This window comes from Eupeodes corollae, chromosome 1, assembly GCF_945859685.1.
Source record: "Eupeodes corollae chromosome 1, idEupCoro1.1, whole genome shotgun sequence".
In the NCBI taxonomy this organism is placed as follows: Eukaryota; Metazoa; Arthropoda; class Insecta; order Diptera; family Syrphidae; genus Eupeodes; species Eupeodes corollae.
The window spans coordinates 163,085,513-163,108,431 of record NC_079147.1 but is presented as its reverse complement, the minus strand read 5'-3'; the positions used below and the strand labels follow the sequence as shown (position 1 = coordinate 163,108,431).

The 22,919-nt window shown below is 37.9% G+C and overlaps 2 protein-coding genes across 2 annotated transcripts; both read right to left on the bottom strand.

Moving 5' to 3' along the window:
• Window positions 1-22,032, bottom strand: LOC129942199 (DNA polymerase alpha catalytic subunit). The gene is made up of 8 exons (XM_056051082.1): window positions 21,897-22,032; window positions 21,648-21,842; window positions 20,541-21,592; window positions 12,278-12,463; window positions 11,099-12,206; window positions 796-2,053; window positions 266-738; window positions 1-203 (listed from the first exon to the last, which is right to left on the bottom strand). Exons 1-8 carry the CDS (start codon window positions 21,907-21,909, stop codon window positions 73-75), a joined length of 4,416 nt encoding a protein of 1,471 aa, XP_055907057.1. The 5' UTR covers window positions 21,910-22,032; the 3' UTR covers window positions 1-72.
• LOC129942582 (uncharacterized) lies at window positions 9,259-10,534 on the bottom strand. Its single transcript, XM_056051624.1, has 2 exons — window positions 10,171-10,534; window positions 9,259-10,109 (listed from the first exon to the last, which is right to left on the bottom strand). Exons 1-2 carry the CDS (start codon window positions 10,287-10,289, stop codon window positions 9,425-9,427), a joined length of 804 nt encoding a protein of 267 aa, XP_055907599.1. The 5' UTR covers window positions 10,290-10,534; the 3' UTR covers window positions 9,259-9,424.
• Window positions 22,033-22,919: the final 887 nt, after the last annotated feature.

The window sequence follows — 22,919 nt, the reverse complement described above, 5'->3', positions numbered from 1 at the left end:
AAATAATGTACAATTTATTAGAAAGTTATTTTGTTTTGAGAATAAACCAATTTAATGTATTTTAATATCTAATTATGACGACGACAACTGGTCAAACAATTTTGCCAAACTTATGGTACAAAAGGCTGATCTGTCTAATTGTTGTTCTACTGTTTCCCTGAGCATTGCGTAGGCAGTTTCTATTTCTGGAGTTAAGTTCACATCTAAATGAAATTTAAAGATTAATAAAACTCCTCAAATAACTCACATTTAATTTTTTACTTACTCTTCTGTTGATGTTTACTCAAATCAAACATATACTGTAAATAGGTGAGTTGATTGTAGAGATCTCGCTCTGAAAATTGTCGTATGAGGACTCCTTTCTTGCAAGCCAAACATATTGGCCTTCGACTATGTGTCACATGGGAATATCTTCTCGTGTTACTGTTGCACGCTGGATCGTCACATACCAACCAATTTTCATAGAATCGCTTTATGTGTTTTCGCATTGCCAAGATGAGCTGGTTACGTATCGATACAACATACTTGTAGGGACACGCCCCACATTCGGAGTTGGAACATTTAGCCAGAACTGCATCGTACGATCTGTTGACTGCGGGTTTGAAGGCGGAGGCTACAATATTATTTGTTTTACATGTTACACATGCAAATTCGAATTTTTCACACTGAAGGAATTTCTGTAAAGACGATTTAACAATCGATTCCCCAATACCATCATCCATTTTTTCTTGTTGGGATCTGAAATCTTAACATAGTAACAAAAAATTGAAAATGAGGGTTTGAAAAAAAACTAACCTTTGTGCAGCAATTTTAAATTTACTCGGATCCAGTCCGAGGCATTGAGCAATTCTACTTGCATCGGTTCCCTCCAATGGATCACACATTCTCCAAATAACTGGATGTATTTGATGAGCCAGATAGTAGATTTTGTCTACTTTCAAGTTTTCACTTGATTTAATCTCATCCAAATGATAAGCTCTTTGCGTCGCCGGGTTACAAGTTCCATCATCGCAAATTATGTAGTCTACCATATCGCCCTTCTTATAGCGTCGATTTTTTGTGTCATTCATTCGCAGAGCAACTTGAACGTGAGACTGTGTCACAGCACTATTTCCAGTAAATTCTTTGGGTGCTTTGGCTAGCTGTTTGGTTATCACAAACATTGGAAGAGGTACACTGTTTTCTTCAATATTAGTCTTGACTTTTTCTAAATGATTGTGAATTGCATCAATTTTATCGTCATGTTGCTTGTCGGATAGAATTTCATCGAGTACGATTTTTCCCACCATTACAGCAATTTGTGACCAATCTCGTCGAACTATGTCCAAACCTTTGTGTTCCTGTGAGAACTTTAGTTCGCCCTTAGGTGTTTTACTCACAGTAACAGCAGCATACTTCTTCTTTTTCAACAAAAGAAGACATTTGAAAACACCATCAATATCGAGTTCCACTTGTTTGTAGATCTTATTTACAGTTTGTTTGATATTATGACCAATTTTAAAGACTTGATCATAGTCCAAGCTATTTGTGTTTATCATAATACTGTCTGTATCACCATAAACGACTTCGTAGTTTAGTTTTTGAACTAGACTCTTAGTGTTCATTAGAATCTCTCGACCCTTATGCGTCACTAAAGCGGCCAAGTGTTGGGCAAAGAAACGAGAATGGGCAAAACCCAGACATCCATACATTGAATTTGCTGTTAGCTTAAGGGCCATCTGCCTGATGTGGTATTGCATTTTTAGCTCTGGTTCTAAATCCGATGCAGCCATGAGTTTCTTAACCTCGCGTCTGCTCTCAACTAACCGACGGATTTGTCGGGGAAGAATGCCATGTTCTACACTTGAATCTGGAAGCGTGGCAAGCTCTTCATCTTTCTCCGGTTGGGGAACTGTTGTGAAGCATATGTTGTACTCTTGAATAATACTGGGGTATAAAGAGTTGAAATCCATGAGAAGAATGTATTTGTCATAGAGTCCTTTCACCGGCTCTAAAACTAAACCTCCCGAGTAGGCAGCTTTCTTTCTTGTTGCCGCTGTTTTTGTTGCATCACCTAAAATATTTTAAATGTTATTAATGAGGACATAGGTAAATGAGGGGTAGGGCTATAATTTACAAAGAAAAAACATGATCATCATGACATTAAAAGGTTTTTCCTTTAACGAATGCTGAAAAATAGAAGCACAAGAAGAAGGGCAGCTGTTATTGGTAACGATTTTTACTTATCGAGTCAGCAAATTTTGTAAAACACATAAAACTGATGGAGGCGATTTTGTGGTTTCGGGTAAGTCACACAGGAGTGGTAATGAAGTAAGAATATTATTAGAAATAAGGTGACAGAAGGTCCGCCTAAACAATTGGATAATAACTTTTACTGTGATATAAGAAATATCAGAAAACTAGCAATAGTTCAACATCTCCAAAGGTATTGCTGGTAGACATATTTCAATAAGTTATTGTAAATTTGCAATTCATAATAGGGGTCCTTACTTTTTCAACAATCGGGCTTATAGTCAAATTTTTCGAACGTCGTAACCTGGATTGAAATTCGATAGGCAGTTTGTGTGTTGCTGTGAACAATTTTACTTAAACAAATTTGAATGCAGTTAATAACTATCTCAATTTGTTTGTAAATTGTATGCGGACTAAAGGGGTTATTGTTTTAAATGTCTTCACATTGTAATCAGTGGGAAATATTGAGTTCGGTAAAGCAGTACGTCGTCAAGGGTAATCTGATGTGCATTCCTAGCAGTACGGGTAGTACGGTTGAATTGTTTAAGGGGAGGAATGCAACAGGCTATTTCACTAGAGAATTATTAATAAAAACAACTATAAAACAATGATAGGCATAATAGTCTGCGGCAGTGTTCGCGAAAAGCAAATGAATCGGTAAAAGAACGATCTCTTATCATTTTTAGAGCTCTCTTTTCAATTCTACCCAGAAGACTCAAGTTCGTTATTGCGGCACGAGCCAAATTATGAGAATTATACTCGAGTTTTGGACGAATACAAATTTTTGTAAATTATAGGCAGATCAGAAGTGGTACAAATCTTCTTGCATCGTCTGAGAAAACCTAAACTCTTAGCAACATTTTTGGCGATGTCGAATATGTAATAAATCCACAACAAGTGCTTTGTGATGCACATACCAAAACTGACAGCTGTTCAGTCATCTCAATGCAAGTACCACTCATAGGTAGTGGCATGGGGAGGGTTACGCTTTTGAGACAGTAGACAGCATTGAATTTTTGAAGAATTAAATTCTACACGATTTCTTGTTTCATTGGATAATGCCAAGATCAGAGTTTAATGAGCTTGCTATATGCTGCCGTTGGTAGTTCACATCCAAATAACAAGGATGATAATCTACAAACGAATACGAAAAGCTGAATGTACTGTTATCAGCGAAACAATTAAGTAAGTTAGAATTTTCAAATGAAAGGTAATTTATAAAAATAAGGGCTAAGAGCACACCAGCGTTTGGATGTAACGTACACAGCTGTTGACAGAAGCTTGCAACCTTCTCGCAAGAACAGAATCGGTGACAATACTTCACCCTGTCTCACTCCCTGTCGTACTTCAAATGCGTCGGAAAGCTGTCCATTGTGCAAGAAGAAAAAACTTGTGTTGTTGTAAGACGCTTTTATTATAGCAGCAATTTTATCGGGAATGCCTCTAGCAACAAGCGATCTCCAGATAACATCACGACTAACGCGATCGAAGGCCTTTTCAAAATCGATGAACATGAGGTTAAGCGGTGATTGGTACTCCGAAGATTGTCCAAGAATAATTCGCAAGGTGTTAATGTGGTCGACACATGATCGACCCCTGCGAAATCCCGCTTGATGCCTCTTGAACGTAGACTTGATCTTAGATTTTACCCTCTCAACAATGATGGTTACTTTGGATATACGGACAGAATGGTGATTTCACGCCAGTTATTACAATTCTTAAGATCAACTTTTTTTGGTAGCTTGACGAAACAGACTTAACAAGTAGCAACAAAATACCGGCAGCCAAGTCGGGGTCTGCTTTGAGGAATTCTGCAGGTATGTCATCCAGCCCAGCTGCTTTGTTGTTCTTTAAGAGATGTATCGCGGTTCTTATTTCCCTGCATGTCGGGGGATCAATATAAATGCTTCTGGTAGATCATCGTATGTTCGTCAATTGGTGATTTGCATTAGCGTTTGCATTGTCACTCATTGGCAGCATCGAATTAACAGCAAACTATGTTGCAAGCAAATTGGCTGTATCAATCGAGCTTACAAAAGGAGTGTAATTGGAAACGAGTTTTTTTTTTTAAATTGACAATGTAGTAGTGTAGCACATTTTTTACAAATGACCAGAAATTTTAAATACCTTTGGGACATTGTGGTATTTTTTGCCATAATTTCTGGTCATGCAAAAATGTAGTTATTTTAAAATTGGAACTTCGAACCTTACAACTTCGAAAATTGAACAAGCCTTATATGAAATTTAAGTTGACTCACACCTTGCCATAGATGGAATCCCTCCTATTATGTTACAGAGGTGTGCGAGAGTAATTGCAGTTCCTTTAGAAATACATTTTAATAGTTCCCTGGAAAGTGGTGAGTTTGTAAATACATACAAACGTTCTTTAATTACATAAATTTAGTAAACAGGCAAAAAGCAGGAAGTTTCTGGCTATCGCCCTATTTGTTAGATACATAACTACAATTCCAAACATTTTTGAAAAATTAATTTACAAAAGACGGACTCTTGCGCCACCTAATTTTATTTTTTTATTTATGACAGATTAACTCCAATTCTTAAAAGCATTGTTTTTCCATGTTGCTGGTAGATCTACTAGCACAAACCTTAAAATTTTTTAAATGATGTTGTGTATACGAATTTTTGTCAAAAGAATTTGATCGGTTTAATTATAATTCATTACATATAAAGTTTTATCGTAAAGTCCTGGTAGCTACCATTTCAATTAAGTTATAATAATAATGACAAAATTACTTATAAAGTTACAAAAATAGGTAACTATTGAAAATGGATAGATGCATATTTAAAGAATCGTATTCAATATGGTGGTATTAATAACATTCTTTCGTCACCTATCATCGTTACTTTCGGGAGTACCTCTAGGAAGCCATGGCGGAGCTCTCTTTTTCCTATTATTAAAATCACAATTCCTTATGTTTGCGGATGATAAAAAAGTCTTTCGTTGTATATAAACAGAGCAGTAATGCATTTTATTTCAAGATCTTGGGAAATTATCTAATTGGTGTTTGGTTAACTCCTTACACCCTGTATATTGCAAAATGTCAAAATTAAACTTTTTCTCAAAATCAAAAAAAACTATAATTATAAAATGAACAATATATTTTCTTGAATAGTAACCTTTTAAAAAAGACTTTGAAATGTCTGTTAGATCTACTCTTGAGTACTGTAGTACTATTTGGTGTCCTTCGGTTGCTTCTTAAGATTTCATACCACAAAACAAATTATGCAGACAACGAACCATTGCCTAGGTGTTTAAGAGTAACTAATAGCGATTGCGATATTATTAATTTCAGTCTGAGTCGATTATTAAGTGAAGACATTGGTGGAATAATTGGGAAAAACAGCCTGCACGACAACCTTTCCGATAGCGAATTTAAGCTCAGGCACATTTTCACACCTCAACATTTACAAAGCACCTTGAACAATATATGTCAAAATACCGTAAACCAGATTGACCGTACTGCGATCGACGCTAGACACGCTTTCAGCACCATGAATGTCTGACCTTTCCGAGGAGCTAACATAGACTCGGACCACTACCTCGTTGTAGTCAAGGTAGCATTTCGGGTCTTCAGACCCAACGCAAAACAGAGAGGTGCTGGGAGAAGCTACAACGTCGAACGGCTACAATCGCCAGAGATCGCCAAATCCTTCTCAGACCGACTTACAAGTAACGTCTCTCGAAGTTCTGTGCCGCCAACACAATGTATCGAAACCAGTGGCAACATTGCCAAGATGCAATCAGAGATGCTGCCTCTGATGTGCTAAGTTTCAAGAAACCACCAACAAGGAGCCCCTGGTTTGATGATGAATGTCGGCAGGCAAATGCAGCCAAACAATATGCACGTAAAGCGGCGCTGCAAAAGAGGACTTGAGCTGCTCATGAGCTCCATGAGCAGAAGAGGCAAGAGGAACACCGACTTCTCAGAAGGAAAAAGAGTGGGCATGAGAAGCGTGCGGTCGAAGATGTTGAGAGGTTTAAAAGCAGGAATGAATTTAGAAAGTTTTATGAACAGGTGAAACGAAATTCACAGGTACATAAACCTAGAACCGAAGATTGTAAAGACGGAAGTTGAAACATCATAGCGGAACCGCTGTCAATCCTGAGGATATGGAAGGACCACTTCTGCACACTGTAAGACGGCACACCGAATTCCGCTGTCAGGCGCGATTATTCATTAAAAAAAGATTGCCATATCTAAACTGAAGTCTAAAAAAGCCACGGGAGCGGATGGCTTGCATGCCGAGCTCTTCAAAGAAGCTGGAGTTAATTTGGTTAGGCGTATGCACCAACTTATCTGAAAGATATGGTCGGAAGAAAGCATGCCCGATGAATGGAACCTCAGTATTGTTTGCTCGATCCTGAAAAAGGAATCTGCATCAACTATAGAGGAATCTTCTCTGCCGTAATATGTGAACGTCTAAGGCCCATCGTCAACAACCTGATAGGTCCTTATCAGAGTGGTTTTAGACCAGGAAAGTCCACAGTCGATCAAATATTCACATTACGGCAGATCCTGATACGTAACTTTGATTTAGTTAAGGACTTCGTCTACCTAGGCTCCGCTGTTAACGCAAAAAACAACCCCAGCGTTGAGATAAAACGAAGAATTACTCTTACCAAAAGGCTAATTCTTTGATGTGGCTGAGAAGATAGAACGACGAGCTGTTGGGACTGTATAGCACTACAGACTGAGCTAAAAAGCTAAAAGTCCAACGACTGAGATGGCTGTATCACGTAGAGGAGCGCATGAAAACCAATGCTCCTACCCGGAATGTCTTCGATTCCACACCCAGGACAGCGCAGTAGAGGAAGCCCGCGGATCAGGTGGCGCGTACAAGTAGAAGGTGACCTCACCCAGCTTGGAGCGCGAAACTATAGACATTATTTAGCTAGGGACCGAGCTAGATGGGGAAGTTTGTTGGGTGAAGCCCTAGTTCACCTTAAATAAAATTATTATTTGAAATAATTTGCTTTTAATTTCAGGTAACCATTATGGTGACATAGATATAAACCCTCATCTATCTCGTGTTTTGATTGGGAGCATATACATCCCATTAAATTCTGGTAATGGAGATAATTTAAACAATAGTAATGGAAATATTTTAAATAATTGTGTTTTCGACGGGCCATACTTAAACCTTGATGTTATACGATCAGACAAACCAACTTATCCTAGAGCTTACTCTTTTTAAGATTTTTTTGATATCCGGATTCTGTAAGACCTTTGCAACGATCTCTGACCATTTTGGAGTTTCTTTCCAAGTTGTCCTTGATGATTCTACTACCATTTTGATGCCGTTACCCACATACAGAATTACAGAAGCTTCAAAAACACTAACTGGAGGGCATTTCAAATTAGTCTTCACGACTAATTGTCTTCTCTCATTCTACCAAACGAGCAAAACGTATCAAATTCAGAGATTGACTCTATTATCAACACTCCAAATGCAAAAATTATGTCAAGTGTTGAAGGTCACTCTCAACTAATAAACAGAAATAACTTATTGATCTACGTAAATTATGGCTTAGACAACTCAAAAGACTTTACCATCGTTATATCATAAGAGTGAATACTGAATATTGTGAACTCCAGTCAAAAATTCAGTGCATAAGTAAAATCATTAAGGAAAATGTAAACATCGATCTTAATAATTCCTTTAAATCCAGAGTAAGTAAAATTACGCCTTGACCTTATTCTTTTAAAGAAATTGATAGGGTCACGGTTCCCAAATTTTCGGTATAGATATTTCTTATCAGAATATTCTATACAACGGGGAAGAACTTGTCGAAAAACAGTCCAAGTTAAGTGCATTTAAGGACTTTTACTCCACTAATTACTCCGAAATAGCAACAGCTGACCCTAATTTTGAAAATGAAGTGATCTCCACCGTAAATTTGTTTAGAGAAACCAATTCTGAAACTTTGACAACATTTTCATCAAATAACATCACCTGTTCTCCAGGGACATTACCGTTCACTTCTCCGAACATTCTCAATGTCTATAGATCAAGGCTCAATAGCAAAAAGTCATCAGGCGTTGTTAACATTTCAAATTTTATTTAAAAAAAAATGCCCGTTCTCTCTGAACACTGTCTTATCAATTGTTTTTAGCCAGTGCATTTATAATGGTTCCTTTCCGACATCATGGAAACAGGTAAAGATCTTACCAATATCAAAGAAAAAGGCACGTCGAGAGGTTGATAGCTTTCGACCGATCTCGATTCTCTCAAACATCGGTAAGATTTTTGAACGAGTGCTGTCTAATCCCTTAAACACCTTCTGTGAAGATGAAAACATCATTCCAAGAAACCAATTTGGTTTTAAAAAAGGCAACTGCACTGAACATGCATTGCTTCTTTTCCAAGATAAAGTAGTTCGCAATCTTAGGAATAAAACGTGTACAGTGTGCTTGGATATTGACCTTGAAAAAAGCGTTCGATTCGCTTTGGCACTTTGGTCTTATTTTTAAACTCATACAACTGAATTTTCCGAATTGGCTCATTAATTTGATATTAAACTTTTTCACAAACAGAACCTCTGCAATATATATAGGTTCTGAACACATCCCTTTTTTTCCCGTAAATACAGGCTTCGTTATGAAAAGGCAAAAATTGCAGTTGGTTCATTGAAAATATTATTTAATTCGAATTTTCTGAAAAAGAACACCAAAATTCGAATGTATAAGACATTAATGAAAACCATTCTTACGTACGGATTCTGCACTTGGTTTACCATATCACCAACAGTTGCCAAATAATTCTAGAAATTTGAACGACAGAACCTGCGACTATGCTGCGGAATTTTTAGAAAACCAAATACAAAATGGTATTCAAACAAAACAATCTACGATTCAACACAAGTAACACCCATCATGCAGTACCAATCAGACCTATTTTTGAAGAAGATAGAGCGCAAAATCTCTCATTCAAACCCACCAATAGGATCCTTAATAGAATCGAACACCAAGTTTATTTATTATCAAGTAATTACTAAGGAATTAAAGGGCCTATTATGTAAGACAACTAAGAACAAAGTTGAGTTGTAATCCGGCAATCGGTATTACCGATCACAACTAGTTGACTGTCACAAGTCAACCAGTAGTCAACTAAAAAATGGTTGACTTTTTAAATGTGTTCGGGGTATTATGTAAGCCAGTTGAGTTGTCTCTCAGTTGTGATTGTTGTCAAAATTGAGCAACTGATATTTACTAGTTGTGTAGTGCATTTGTGTGTACAAAAAAATAACGGTAGGCATCAACAGTTCATTGAAAACCAATTTTTTTAAGAAAATGGAGAAAAAAATGTAAGTTTTACAAATAATAATATAAACATCTGAAAGAAAATAATTTTTTTGATTAAAAATAGCTAAACCTGCCCAATTCAAAATGCTAAAGATGGCATATACACTTACAATCATGACATTCAGACTGTAGTAACCTTTTCTATTTAAATAGAGATGTTGAAGATTTTTTTTGGTGCTATGATTCGAACATGAGTTCCATCGATGCATCCTATTACTCCAGGAAATCTGGTTTTCTGGTAAAAAATGAATTTTTAATAAATTCATCTCATCATTTGTCATACGAGCCTTAAGCCATTGTGGACAGATAAGTTCTTCTACTACTTCTAGCACTTCTTTTAACACTACCGAAACTGTTGGCTGAGCAAGGCCTAAATTAAAATCATTACCACTGCACTTTTGGTAACTTCCTTCTGCCATGAAACGTAGGGCAGTGCAGAGTTTGAAAATTGGTGGGATTGCGGAGGAACGCTGTGGTTGTTTCAAATGATCTTTGATTTCATTTAGCACATAAACAAATGCGTCTTTGTTGAGTCTAAAATAACTTATAAATCTGAAACAAAACAAAGACATTAAAATCAACACTCATCAAAGAATTCGTTTATAAATAATACTTTTTGTTTGGAAGTTCCAATGGATTGGAGTGATCTCGAATATTTTTTCTCATCAGCGCAACATTCCGGGGATTTTCTTCTTCCGAATTTCCAAGAAACAAATCAATAGAACTCTCCATTTCCTATTATTTTGTCTTTTTTATAAAATTTTGCACTGAATTCAAAATTTTGAAATTTCTACGTATTTTACTTTACACAGCTGATTTTGACACGAAACAAGCACATAAAAGTAGGCAACGTATTTGGTCAACTCAACTGAAAAAAGTTGTCTCCCATAATACCATTTTTTTTTGCAGTTGTCTTCAAATTGAGTTGTCTTGATTACAACTCAACTAAGTTGAGTTGTGATCCATAATAGGCCCTTAAAACTTTGTTTGATGAAATAAACTCAACTAAACTAAAAAAGAATTAACTAAATGAAAATAATTTTGGGGGAAATGCAGAGAAGATTAAAGGATCAATAAAGGAATATTCTGAATCAGTTCAAAATCAAATGGGGTGGCGCAACAGTCCGTTGTGAACCAGGGCGTAGTGACTTACAACCCTCAACCATTCCTGTGTGCGAGTACTGTTGTCAGGAATGGAAGGGACCTACAATTTAAGGCCGAATCCGAACGGCTAGTTTGAGAAAGCACTTTTTCATGACAAGAATTACTCTTGAAGGATTTGTCAATTCCTCGCAAGAGGCAGTACCCGCGAAAATTTTTTTTTTTTTTTTAATTAAGCTGGCACAGGCAGGGATTGAACCTAAGACCCCTTGCATGACAATCCAACGCACTAACCATCATGCCACGGGTACTACAATCAGTAGTAACTTAACATGATGAATCAGTTAAGGCGTTAAAAAACATTGATTAACGATTATAAGAAATAAATTCTTTTTTTTTTCTTTAAGTAGATAGTATAGATAATATTAAACATCACTTACCGTCAGCTAAATCAATTTGAGTACTATTCCAGTTGGTGAACTCACGCTTCTTCTTATCTGGAACAATATAATTCTTTTCAGTGAAAGCATGAAGCAATAAAAATTCGTTTCTCTCCGATCTGCCCCCTTGTAAAGTTCGTGACATTACATTTCCGCAAATACTCGTAATCTGCATTGCCAATGGCATCACATTTAACTCGCACATAAGTCTTAATACAAACGAACAGTCTTGCATGGTCAATGTGATCAGTTTTAGGATTCCATCTCCAGTCTCGAACATCTGATGTAATTCATCTTCATTGACGTCCATACGTTCACCCTCTTTTATTTTAAGAACATTCACACACAGTGTATTCAAATCAAAGCTCCTGGATTTAATTAATTCTTCCGCTGACCTCTTAACATCGCAAACCATTCGACCGACAAAAAAGTCCAACATTCGCTTTCCAAAACTCTGAGACATACGCAGACGTCCCAATCGAGACCAAAGCTGGATTTTCAAAGTAGACACTCGGTCACAAATAACATCCAGTTGACAATCAGCGGCATCTTGAGTGACAATCAAATCTGGATCAATACTCTGATATGTTGCAAGGAACCAGCTCAGGAGGGCTCTTTCAGAGTCCATTTTTTTGGCTTGGGTCGATTTGTATTGAGAAAGTTTGATATTTAAGTCGAAAGGCCAATTCTGTGTCACTGGTCGAGTGAAGCCACAAAAGTGTCGATTGAACGGTGGATTCGGAGGCGGTTTATCCACGCGGAAGCGATTGTTAACTAAACAAGATATCATAACGATTTCATTTTTCATCAATTTTGGATTCAACGCAGTTCGCACATTGAGAGTTAGAACACAAATTGGGGGTGGCGGGATTTTTTGATTTTCAGACAGAGTCACAAAGTTTGGAGATGAACAAGTGACTTCGGTTTTACACCAACTTTGTGGCGTTTTGTTGATTGTGAAATTGGTTAGCGTCAACCAGCAAGGACCTTTTATTTTGCGATCAAGTATGAATCGTTCAAGTGAGTTTGTATTAGCACCAAATATGTACGCAATCGAATTATATTTCGTCTTGGTATTTGGTGGTCCTTTTTTTCCACTATAGTGAATCTAATTCAATTGGAACAATAAAATAATAATATTTTTCGTAAACAATTTCTAAGTTTTATTTAGGACTTTACCTCAATGTATTCACAAACTTCGGGAACATCAACACCGATGGGGTGATAGGCAAAGTTTTTGGTTACTCGTTTGGATCGGAATTCATCAACACCAATTTCAGTTGATATCACCTCTTCGAATTCTTTATAAACGTCAGTGAGTTCAACTTTCTGATTGGTCTTTTCTTTTGTAATCGGATCGAGCATCTGCAAAGAAAAGGAAAGATTTTGATTATACAAATATTTTCACTTTTAAGTAATTCTGTGCCATTGTCAATAGTTTAATAGAATCTTGAATGTTCAATTAATTGTGAATAGAACACCATACCTGTTTTTTCATTTATTTATTTATTCATCTACGGACATATTTTTTTTTATAATAAGCGCAAACTCAAAGGATATATAACCCTTATTATGTAGACACAGTGTGAGCACTAGGAAAGGGAGAGAGGGGTTGAAAGGAGATGTCGGTGCACATTGGTTTTGAATTCCTGAATATTGCAATGACTAGGAAAGACAGAATTTGGTAAGGCATTCCACATTCGCGTAGTACGGTTAAAGAACGAATCTCTGTACTTGACAGTACGACAGAAGATGGGCTCGGAGGTATATTGATGAGCATTCCTAGAAGCGCGAGTATTACGGTTGAACTGTTTAAGGGGAGGAATGCATAAACCATTAAAATAACGGTAAAACAGAGTGAGACAAGAAACATTTTGACGATGTTTAAGTGACGTAAATGATCTTATGATGGTAATGTCACCAATCAATCTAAATGCTCTGTTTTTCTCCCCCTCTACAGCCAAATCAGAGGGGGAGAAAAACTTCTTGCATCGCCTTAGAAAACCCAAACATCTTGAGGCATTTTTGGCGACATGGCGTATGTGAACGTTACACAAAAGGTGGTTGGTGATACACATACTAAGAATATCGAGATGTTCAGTTTCCTCGATGCAAGTGCAATTTATGTATAATGGCGGGGGGGGGGGGGGTTATTTCGCTTTAACGATACAAGGCAGCATTGCGTTTTCGAAGCATTAAATTCCAGGCGGTTTCTTATTCCCCATTGTACCATGCTGTTTAGGTCGGAATTTAATGAGCTTATCATATTTTGTCGTTGTAGTTCCACATCCGAAGAAGAGGGGTGTGAATCTGAAAACGAATATGAAAAGCTAAGAGTACTATCGTCAGCGAAAAAATGTATTGCATTAGATGTTGCAGACTAGTGATCATTAATAAACAGGAGAAAGAGTGTTGGAGATAAAACAGAGCCCTGGGGCACACCACCATTTATTTTGTGGTTTTCAGACTTGAATCCATCCAATACAACTTGTATTGAACGATTCGAAAGGTAATTACTAATCCAATGAAGGAGGGATTCATGCAAACCGAAAGCACGCATTTTCGATAAGAGAGCCTGATGCCAAACCCTATCAAATGCTTTTGAAATATCTAGTGCAATAATCTTACTTTCTCCAAAACTATGTAAAGATTTATTCCACTGTTCGGTGAGATGAACCATGAGAGCACGAGTGGACCTATTGCTACGAAAGCCATACTGTCGGTCATTAAGAAGCTTTCGTTCTTCAAGATATTTCTTGAGTTGATAATTAATCAGCGTTTCCATGACCTTGGAAGGAAGGGACGTAAGTGCAATCGGTCGATAACTAGACGGTGAAGAAGATTCGCCTTTTTTGGGAATAGGCTGGACAAATGCGGTTTTCCATCCGCTTGGAACGAGACATGAGGAGTAGGACAGATGAAAAAGCTTACGCAGTGGTTTTGCCACCGATGAAGAACACCTCTTCAGAACAATAGCGGGGATACCATCCGGACCAACAGATTTATGTATGTTAAGATCTTTTAGGGCTCTCGCTACAGTACGAGTGCACAAAAAGATTTGCCCCATAGAATCATTAACTCGATCAAGTACAGGCGGAGTCATAACACTTACTGGCAGCGTTGAATTGGCGAACTGCTTAGCAGAAATATTAGCTCTCTCTAAACAGCTAACAAATGGAGTGTCATTGATAACGAGCGTAGGAACCGAGGAAGAGGAAGAATTCCTCATATTTTGTTCAAATGACCAAAAATTTTGACTGCCTTTGGGACATTTCAGTATTTTTTGGCTTAATTTTTGGTCATGTAAAAATTTGGTCCGTCGAATATGGGCGTTGCATGCCTTCCTGGCTTGCTTGAACTTATTCCGGGTTTCCTCAGTTGGATTGGCTTTAAAACAACGGAAACTTACCTTCTTAACCCTAATAACCTCTTTACAGCTCGCATAGAACAATGCGTTTTCCTTAGGACTGATGCTTTTAACCCTATTCGGGATAAAAGTTCTCATTCCCAGGAGAATGAAACTTGTGATCTTATAATTAAATACTTAAAGCTAATTTATAATATGCTTTGCAATTGCATTTTAAATTCACATCTTTTTGTAAAAAGATCAAGTACATTACATATAGTGTTGAAAAATTGTATGCATCTAGAAAATGGTTCGTTGCAACCATAATTAGATCTATGTTTAGGATTGTTAAAGAAATGACGAAGACGCAATCTTCTTTCTGGAATATAGATTTCAAAATTATAAATGATTTGTGGGCATTTGATACGGTATGAAAATACATCATGGACAAACAGTACACATTGAACAGAACGACTTTTTTTGTAAAGAATCAAGTCCAATCAAAGCACATCTTGAAGGATATGAATTCTGCATTTCAGTTGCCTAACAACAAATCTTGTGAAAGCCTTTTGAACTCTGCTAATACGAGTTATCCCAATGGAAGTAGAAGGACACCAAACAATTGAACAATACTCAAGGATCGGACTAATGACATGTTCACCGATTTCAGAGCATAAGGGTTAGAAAACTAGTTGCAGTTTCGCTTGACGAAACCAAGCATTGAATTAGGTCTTGCAATTACATAATCTATATGCAACGAAAAAGACAACTTCGGATCAAAAATGACTCCAAGATCACGAATCTCACATTTGCGATCAAGAATCTGGTTGAACATTTGGTAGTTGAGGATCATTGGAACTAAAATACGATGTGCCGTAAACACATTACATTTTGTGATATTTAATGAAAGGATATTCCTATCACACCAATCAGATAAAACATTTAAATCATTTTGAAGATTTTGCTGATCAATTCTATTTTTGATACAAGAAAAATGTTCATGTCATCAGCATACATCAAACAAGATGCAATTTTAAGAAGAGAGGGGATATCATTAACAAATATATTGTAAAGAAGTGGTCCCAGATGGCTACCTTGAGGAACTGCTGATGAAGTTTGTATGATATTAGAGAAGAATTTCCTCAATTTCACACATTGTGTTTTGTTTTATAAAGGTAGCTGGAAATCCATTTCAGAAGCAATAAGTGAATGCCAAAAGCTCGAAGTTTAGCTAGTACCTACCTGATCACCAGATTCTAATGAATCGACTACATATTTACAATTAAGCATGAGATTTGTTAAAGTAGACTCGCCTGGCATAAACCCATGTTGTTCAACGCAAAAATGGTCTTTTATACTAGAATACAAACGATCTTTTACTATAAGCTCAAATAATTTAGGTATTGCAGAGATCTTAGTTATAGCGCGGTATTTTGTTATAAGATTTTTTGTAAATAGGACTTATATATGAGAACTTCCACTCATCAAGAAATTCGCCAGAGATTTATTAAAAATTATTAGTAGTGGGAACACTAATGTGAATTGACATTGCGTCAGAACCAGAGATGGAATTCCATCTGGACCAGGCTTTGAGCTAGATTTTAATTTTGAGATACCATTAAGAATGTTAGACTCGAAAAGATGAAGATATTAGTATTGTTAATGCATACACTTTCTGTTTGATGAAGCTTTAATTCGGAATGTTGAACATAAACCGACTTAAGAAAATTTGAGAAAAGTTCACATGAACTCTGTAAATCAGAAGAAATACTACCATCAAATTCCATATTTTCCTGAAGAGCTAAAGAATGTTTCTTTTTATTTAAAAAAGTCCAAAAGGCTTTGGAATCCGAAGAAATACGGCTTTGGATGTTCAATATGTATTGATTGTGCAAATACTTGTTTAGAAAATCATTTTCTTTACGAAATTGGCAGAAAAGCTTTCTGTCAGCTTCGGAATTTGATTTTCTAAATTGGTTAAAAGCTTTATTTTTCACATTTTTAAAAATAACTAATCGTTTATTAGACCAAGGTGTTTTAAATGATTTCAAACATTTCCTTTTTTCAAACGCACCTTGAAGAGCTGAAGGTAATTGCTGAGTGCAACGAAATCTCCTTTGTTGAAATTAAAAAAATCATCATAAGACAAAAGTAGAGTTTTTAACACAGTTTTCAAATTTTAAAATAGAACACAGAACGTTAGAACACTAATTTCGTTTTTAAGAGCCGTTTCCTTTTGCTATCGGTGTTTGGAACTGGAGGCCCTAAGCAATATTATTACTGCACATCAAGTGCATACATTACCTCCGCGTTGGTAACAGCCGGATGTTGGTCTTCCCTTCATGAGATGACAAGGACAAAATTGAAACACCAAATCCATGAATGCACAGATTGGAGGTTAGTGAATGTAAGAATCTTGGACGTCTGAAGCTTACTCTGACCACTTTATTGGTGTGACATGGTTCAGAGCCCGATTGTCAAACGAAAAGAAAGCCAAAGGAAGAAACTCAATACTGAATGCCTTAGCAAACCAGGAACAACAGTAAGCAATTGACCGAGAAATTCTCGGCCGTAACTTCCATCTACAAGCGTCAACAACGAGTGGAACCAGTGCCGATGGTGAAAGCGAGATATTAAAGCAGGAGACGGAAAATGCACTAATGCAAATGCTGCCAGAGAGGAGTACCTTGAAAAGAGAAATAAAGAGGAAAACCAATGCGTTGAAATAAAAAAGCATCCGCAGCTTCTCAGCTTAGTTGCGAAGCTCCAACAAGCCTCGGATACGGACGCATTTACTGTTGACAACCCAAGCAAACTAAATAAGGACAACGAACTTCGGATCTGTACGTGGAATGTAAGGTCCCTTAACAGACTACGTGCAGCCGAACAATTAGCGGAAGCCCTAAACAGATGCAAGCCAGATATTACCCCCATCCAAGAAGTGCGATGGGATGCACCGGGCAAACTCAAACTAAAAGACTGCGATGTAAACTACGGAAACTGCTCAGAGAACAAAGCCAACGTCTATTTGGGTGTGGATTTGTTGTTGGAACTAGACTCACGCAAAAAGTCTTGAGTTTCAACATAAGCCTAACATGAGCGCATGCCCCAACAGAGGAGACAGATAACGACACCAAAGTCATATTCTGCGAGCTCTTGGACAAGACATATGTGATGGCACAATCTGGAGATACAGCCTGCACGACACCACCTCCGACAACGGATTCAGGCTGATCGATTTCGCTTCGGGGCGAGACGTTCTGGTAGGTAGTACGCAGTTCACACATCTCAATATCCACAAGATCCAAGCTAAAACAAGGAAGAGACTGCCATGTCCTTTTCCGATCGACCACTTCTCCAAATTATATAACGGCGATGGTGAACTAAATTCCGCTGTAAGGAAGATAGAACCACTCAACCTCGGCGACGCAGATCAACAATTCTGCCTACCCGACTTCGACGAAATGAAGATAGCTATATCGAAACTGAAGTCAAACAAAGCTGCTGGGTCTGACGGCATCGCTGCCGCACTATTCAAAGCAGCAGGCGATGACTTGGTAGGGAGCATGCACCAACTCATTTCAAAATATGGTCGGAAGAAAGCATACCCGATGAGTGGAATCTCAGTAGTGTGCGCGATACATAAAAAAGAAGACCATCTAAATAGCGCCAACCACAGAGGCATCAGTCTCCTTAACATTGCGTATGAGATCCTCTCTGCCGTATTATGTGAACGTCTGAAGCCATTCGTCAGAAACCTGATTGGTCCTTATCAGTGTCGCTTCAGATCAGGAAAGTCCACTATCGACCAAATATTCACAGTACGGCAGATCTTGGAAAAAACCTAGGAACTCCAAATCGATACCCACCATCTCTTTATCGATTTTAAAGCCGCGTATGACAGCATCTATAGGGTAGGGCTCTACAGAGCAATGTCTAGTTTTGGCATCCCTCAAACGTTTTTGAGCATTGCGATGGAAGCGAAGAAGATGGGTTTAGTGGTCAATGAGGGCAAGACCAAGTATATGCTTTCGTCAAAAAAGGACACTGAACAACGACGTCTTGGACAAAACGTCACCATGGACAGCTATAACTTTGAGGTAGTTAAGGACTTTGTCTACCTAGGCACCGCTATAAACACAGACAACGACGCCAGCGCTGAAATCAAACGAAGAATAACTTTTGCAAATCGCTGCTTCTTTGGACTTAGCATTGAGAAGTAAAGACCTCTCTCGAGCATCTAAAATCACCATCTTATTTATGGCGCTGGACCCTGTCAAAGAAAGATGAGAGCGTCTTAGGATGCTTCGAGATAAAAATTCTTCGGGTAAGTTTTGGTCCCGTACGCATAGATGGAGAATGGAGGAGAAGACATAACGACGAACAATAGCAGAATTAAAGTCCAACGGCTTAGATGGCTAGGTCATGTAGAGCGAATGCACATCAACGCTCCAGCCCAGAAGGTCTTCGAATTCAATCCCAAGGGACGGCGCAGTAGAGGAAGACCGCGACTCAGGTGGCGCACTCAGGTGGGAGAGGACCTCAACTAACTTGGCGTGAGAAACTGGAGACGCTTGTAGGGACCGAGCTGGCTGGAGACGCATGTTGGTTGAGGCCCAGGTCCGCCCCGTACTATATCGCCACCTTGAGTAAGTTAGTAAGCTTCTCAGCTCAGGTATCTCTTGGAGTCCAGTAGCGCCACCAACACACGCCGGAAACCTACTGTAGATATGTTTAAGCAGAACGAACTTTCAGCAGCTACTGAAAGGAAATCATGTAGATAAAACAACTGAGAAGGAAAGAAGCATGAGACCAGTCAATGAAGACCCTGTCCCTGTGCCCAGTATCGAAGAGGTTAAGAAAGCCATGTAAAAGCTTGAGAACAACAAATCTTCCCTTAAGGATAGCCCATATGTGGAATTCTTCTAATATCGAGGTATTTTATGATAGAGACATGCACTAGCTCATCAACCAAGTTGGTGAAGCGGAAAGTATGCCCGATGACTTGTCAAATAACTCAATATACCCAACCTAGAAAATCTTATCCAGCACACTATGTGTGGTTTCAGACGAATCAGATAGACGAAATATTCATATTAGGGCGAATTTTGGAAAAGACCAACGAAATTCAAAACGTATATGATATCATGAGTAGGTCTAGAAGCATTCTGTCTATAGTTGAGCGGACAAAACGCGTTGGCCTTGAAGAAAATGAGGACAACATAAAGAGTGCGGCATCTACGGCACTGGACACCCTACTCTACCTAACACCTATGAAGAAGGCACACCACCATGTGTCAGGTCACGAGAAACATTTGGACTACACTAGATTTAAAGCCCTCTAGGTACTTGCTATCTGTTAGCAGATTGCATACAAACAGAAGCTGTATGGATGAGGAAGAGTAGGAAACAGCTTTAGCTCTAAAACGCAAGAATTACCTGTGAGAATTTTTCTGTAACCATCTAAACAATCTCAATCATATTAACATAATCAGTCTCTCACGTTTCTCTGGTTAATTTGAGCTTAGAATGAAGCCTCAAGGTTCATTAAACGGTCCTAAGTGTGTCCAACTCCATCACGTAGAGCCATTTTAACCTAACCGGACCCAAGTACATCAACAAAGGACATTGAGCGACTCTTGTACAAAACGTCACTATACAGCAACCTAGGCTACCTAAGTTCAGGTTGAGAAACCGACGTTATAAATTATATATAAATAAGTTTTATAAGTCTTGCATAGAAGGCAATTGAGTAGTAAAGACCTGTCTCGATCAACAGAAGTCACCATCTATCAGACACTCATAATCTCGGATTTCATTATAGGCATTGAGGATTAGACTTTATCAAGGGAAGATGAGAACGTGTTAGGATGCTTTGACAAAAAACTTCTTCGGGTGGTAGGAGAGGACATCAACCAACTTAACGTGCGCAGCTGAAGATAGCTAGGTAGTTGGTTTAGCCAGACATCCGTCCCAGTCTGTAGGGCCAATTATGAAAGTCTAAGGTTTCCAACGTCAATAATAAAACATTAATCAAGATTCAAAATAAAAAGGACTAAGAGCTCAAATAACGTAGGCAAAGATATTAATACTTACATACTCTCTTGGTAAAAGATATAAAACTCTCTTTATGTCTTCCACTCGAACGCAAATCGACTTTGAGTCTGTATCAGTTTTTCCCTGCAATTTTCCAAAAAGAAAAACTTCACCCGGTATTCTCACTGGATCCTCCCAAGCTTCCCAATAGTAGAACTTCAATTCCTCACTACCCAGAGCACTCTCATCTGTCGCCGATGTTGCAGCGGCTATTTCTTCGTCAAAGTTATCCATATTGCAGATGTTCTCCCAGTTATTCAGTAAGCTTTTCATATCATCCTCGGCAGTAGTTATCGGTTTGGATTGAATTTTGGGACTTTTTTCTTGTTTTGCTTCGACATCCTTTGGTTTTGCAGTGGTTGCAGGCTTCTCTTCAAATTGATTCTCATCATCATTGAGCATACTAAAGTCCATGTCGTCATCAGGAATGTCTTCAATTTCTGTAGAAGCTATTGGCTTTTCTTCTTCTTCATCTTCTTTTTCCACCTTCTTCTTTTCCTTTAAAAATGGATTCTTTTTTGAGGCCACTTTGTTTATTTTGTCAGTTTTAATGATTTCCTCCTTATCCGCCAAAACTACAGGCTTTGGTTTCATCTGTGGCTTAAGGATTTTGTCGAGCATTTCATCGTCACTGGTACTGTCATTAGTTTTCTTTGGATTCTCTTTTATTTTGATGTTGTTGATGAAACTATTCATATACTCTTTTGCCAAGGCTGCATCCGTTTGGTTGATCTTTGAAGTAGTTTGATAATGTCCCTGGGTTTTCGATGTTACGCCATTTGTCGTTCCAGCTTGTTTTCCGCCATCATCAAGTTCCCCCAAAATATCAGCCAAAACATCATCTTCCGCCACCTTGATCAGAGGTTCTTTTTTCTTAGGCACGGCATTGCTAAATAGGTTTCTTATAGAACCTTTACCCTTTGTCGGCTTCGATGCATCTCTTGGGCGCTTTTTAGATCCCTTGGCATCTCTACCACCTGCACCACCTTCGTCCTCCGAGTAATCCTCATCTTCGAAGAAGTCCCTGCCATCTTCCAAATAACCCGTCCCATCTGTAAACAGTTTTTTATGTTAAAAGAAACTTTAGAGTGGGTTCCAATAAATTACCATCTTCAATCCAATCGTGACCACCATATTTTTCTTTTGCTCGCTTCTCATAGTCTTTTTCATCAATAATTTCATACACGTTATCTACATCCTCTTCGACATTGCACTTATTTTTGCTTCCTTTTAAATTCTTTAGCTTTTCCAGAGCAGCAAATCGGCCAGCTTTGTCTACACGTTGTCGTTTTGCTCTCGGTGCTGCAATAAATAATTGATTGTATTGAATTGAAAAGTATGGGTTTTGAATTTTACCATCTTCCTCCATGATTTTAAGTTAAAATTTTAGTTTAGTCAAACGGATAAAACTATATATTATGTGCTAAATAAGCAACAAATTCTTGGTGATAATTTGTTTTCTTCTGACAAAATAACGAAGTATCAACAAATGGCGGGAAAATCAAAACAATTTTATTGGTATAAACTTGTAATTTTTAAAATTGTAATAGATTATTTATTACAATTTTGAAAAGTGCGCTAGTTAAACACAATGGTCACGATGCAGCAACACAAGAATATCCAACGTCTATATTTCGCAACTACTGAACAAAAATAATCGAAAGCTCTAGTTAAGTAAGGTTTTTTGACATTTGCTTTAAAGATTGAAATTACAGTTGATTCCTAACCCTGTTTTCAAATATTTGTTGATTTTAACAACATTTTTGTTATATGTCGAAGTACATATTTTTGTTAAGAAAGGTCAAACATTGTCTAAAAGAAATGTCGACGAGTAAAACAAGGTATATACATGTGTACATTTTATAAAATAACATGAATCAATGCATTTCTACTAAGCTGCAAAAGAACTAATAGACCTACGCTTGAAAAGTTACTTAAAATAATGGAACCGAACCCGAATCTAGTGAAAGAGTTGAGGATTTTGGTTCCTAAAAAAGACCGAAATATTGGGACCAATTTGCTTCAACTACCAACTCACTTGGGCCACCTACTAGAGATACTTACTTACTTACTTAGGTCCTCAGACCTGTTAAGTCTCTACTACTCCTATGCGCCATCGTGTACGGTTTCCGGAGATGTGTTTCAGCTCCCTCCAACTCTTGCATAGTGAAGCTGATTCGGCCTCGACTGTCCTGCGCCATGTGCTTCTCGGTTGTCCATCTCTTCTTCCTTTTTGTGTTAGCAGATTTCACTGCATTGCTTGGCCTGCGAAGCGTATGTCCAATCCATTGCCAATTACGTTGTAGTATTATAAATTCTATAGGTTCCTGACCTGTCCTTCTTTGAAGAACCTCATTTGATATACGGTTTGGCCACAAA

Excerpts from the sequence above, each read along its gene's own strand:
- LOC129942199 (XM_056051082.1), bottom strand. Across the intron at positions 12,207-12,277 it reads AAGTTTGTGAATACATTGAG|ATTCACTATAGTGGAAAAAA; the intron begins GTAAAGTCCTAA and ends CAATTGAATTAG. Across the intron at positions 739-795 it reads TTTAAAATTGCTGCACAAAG|ATCCCAACAAGAAAAAATGG; the intron begins GTTAGTTTTTTT and ends TTAAGATTTCAG.
- LOC129942582 (XM_056051624.1), bottom strand. The coding sequence starts at position 10,289 with ATGGAGAGTTCTATTGATTTGTTTCTTGGAAATTCGGAAGAAGAAAAT. Across the intron at positions 10,110-10,170 it reads TTGGAACTTCCAAACAAAAA|ATTTATAAGTTATTTTAGAC; the intron begins GTATTATTTATA and ends GTTTTGTTTCAG.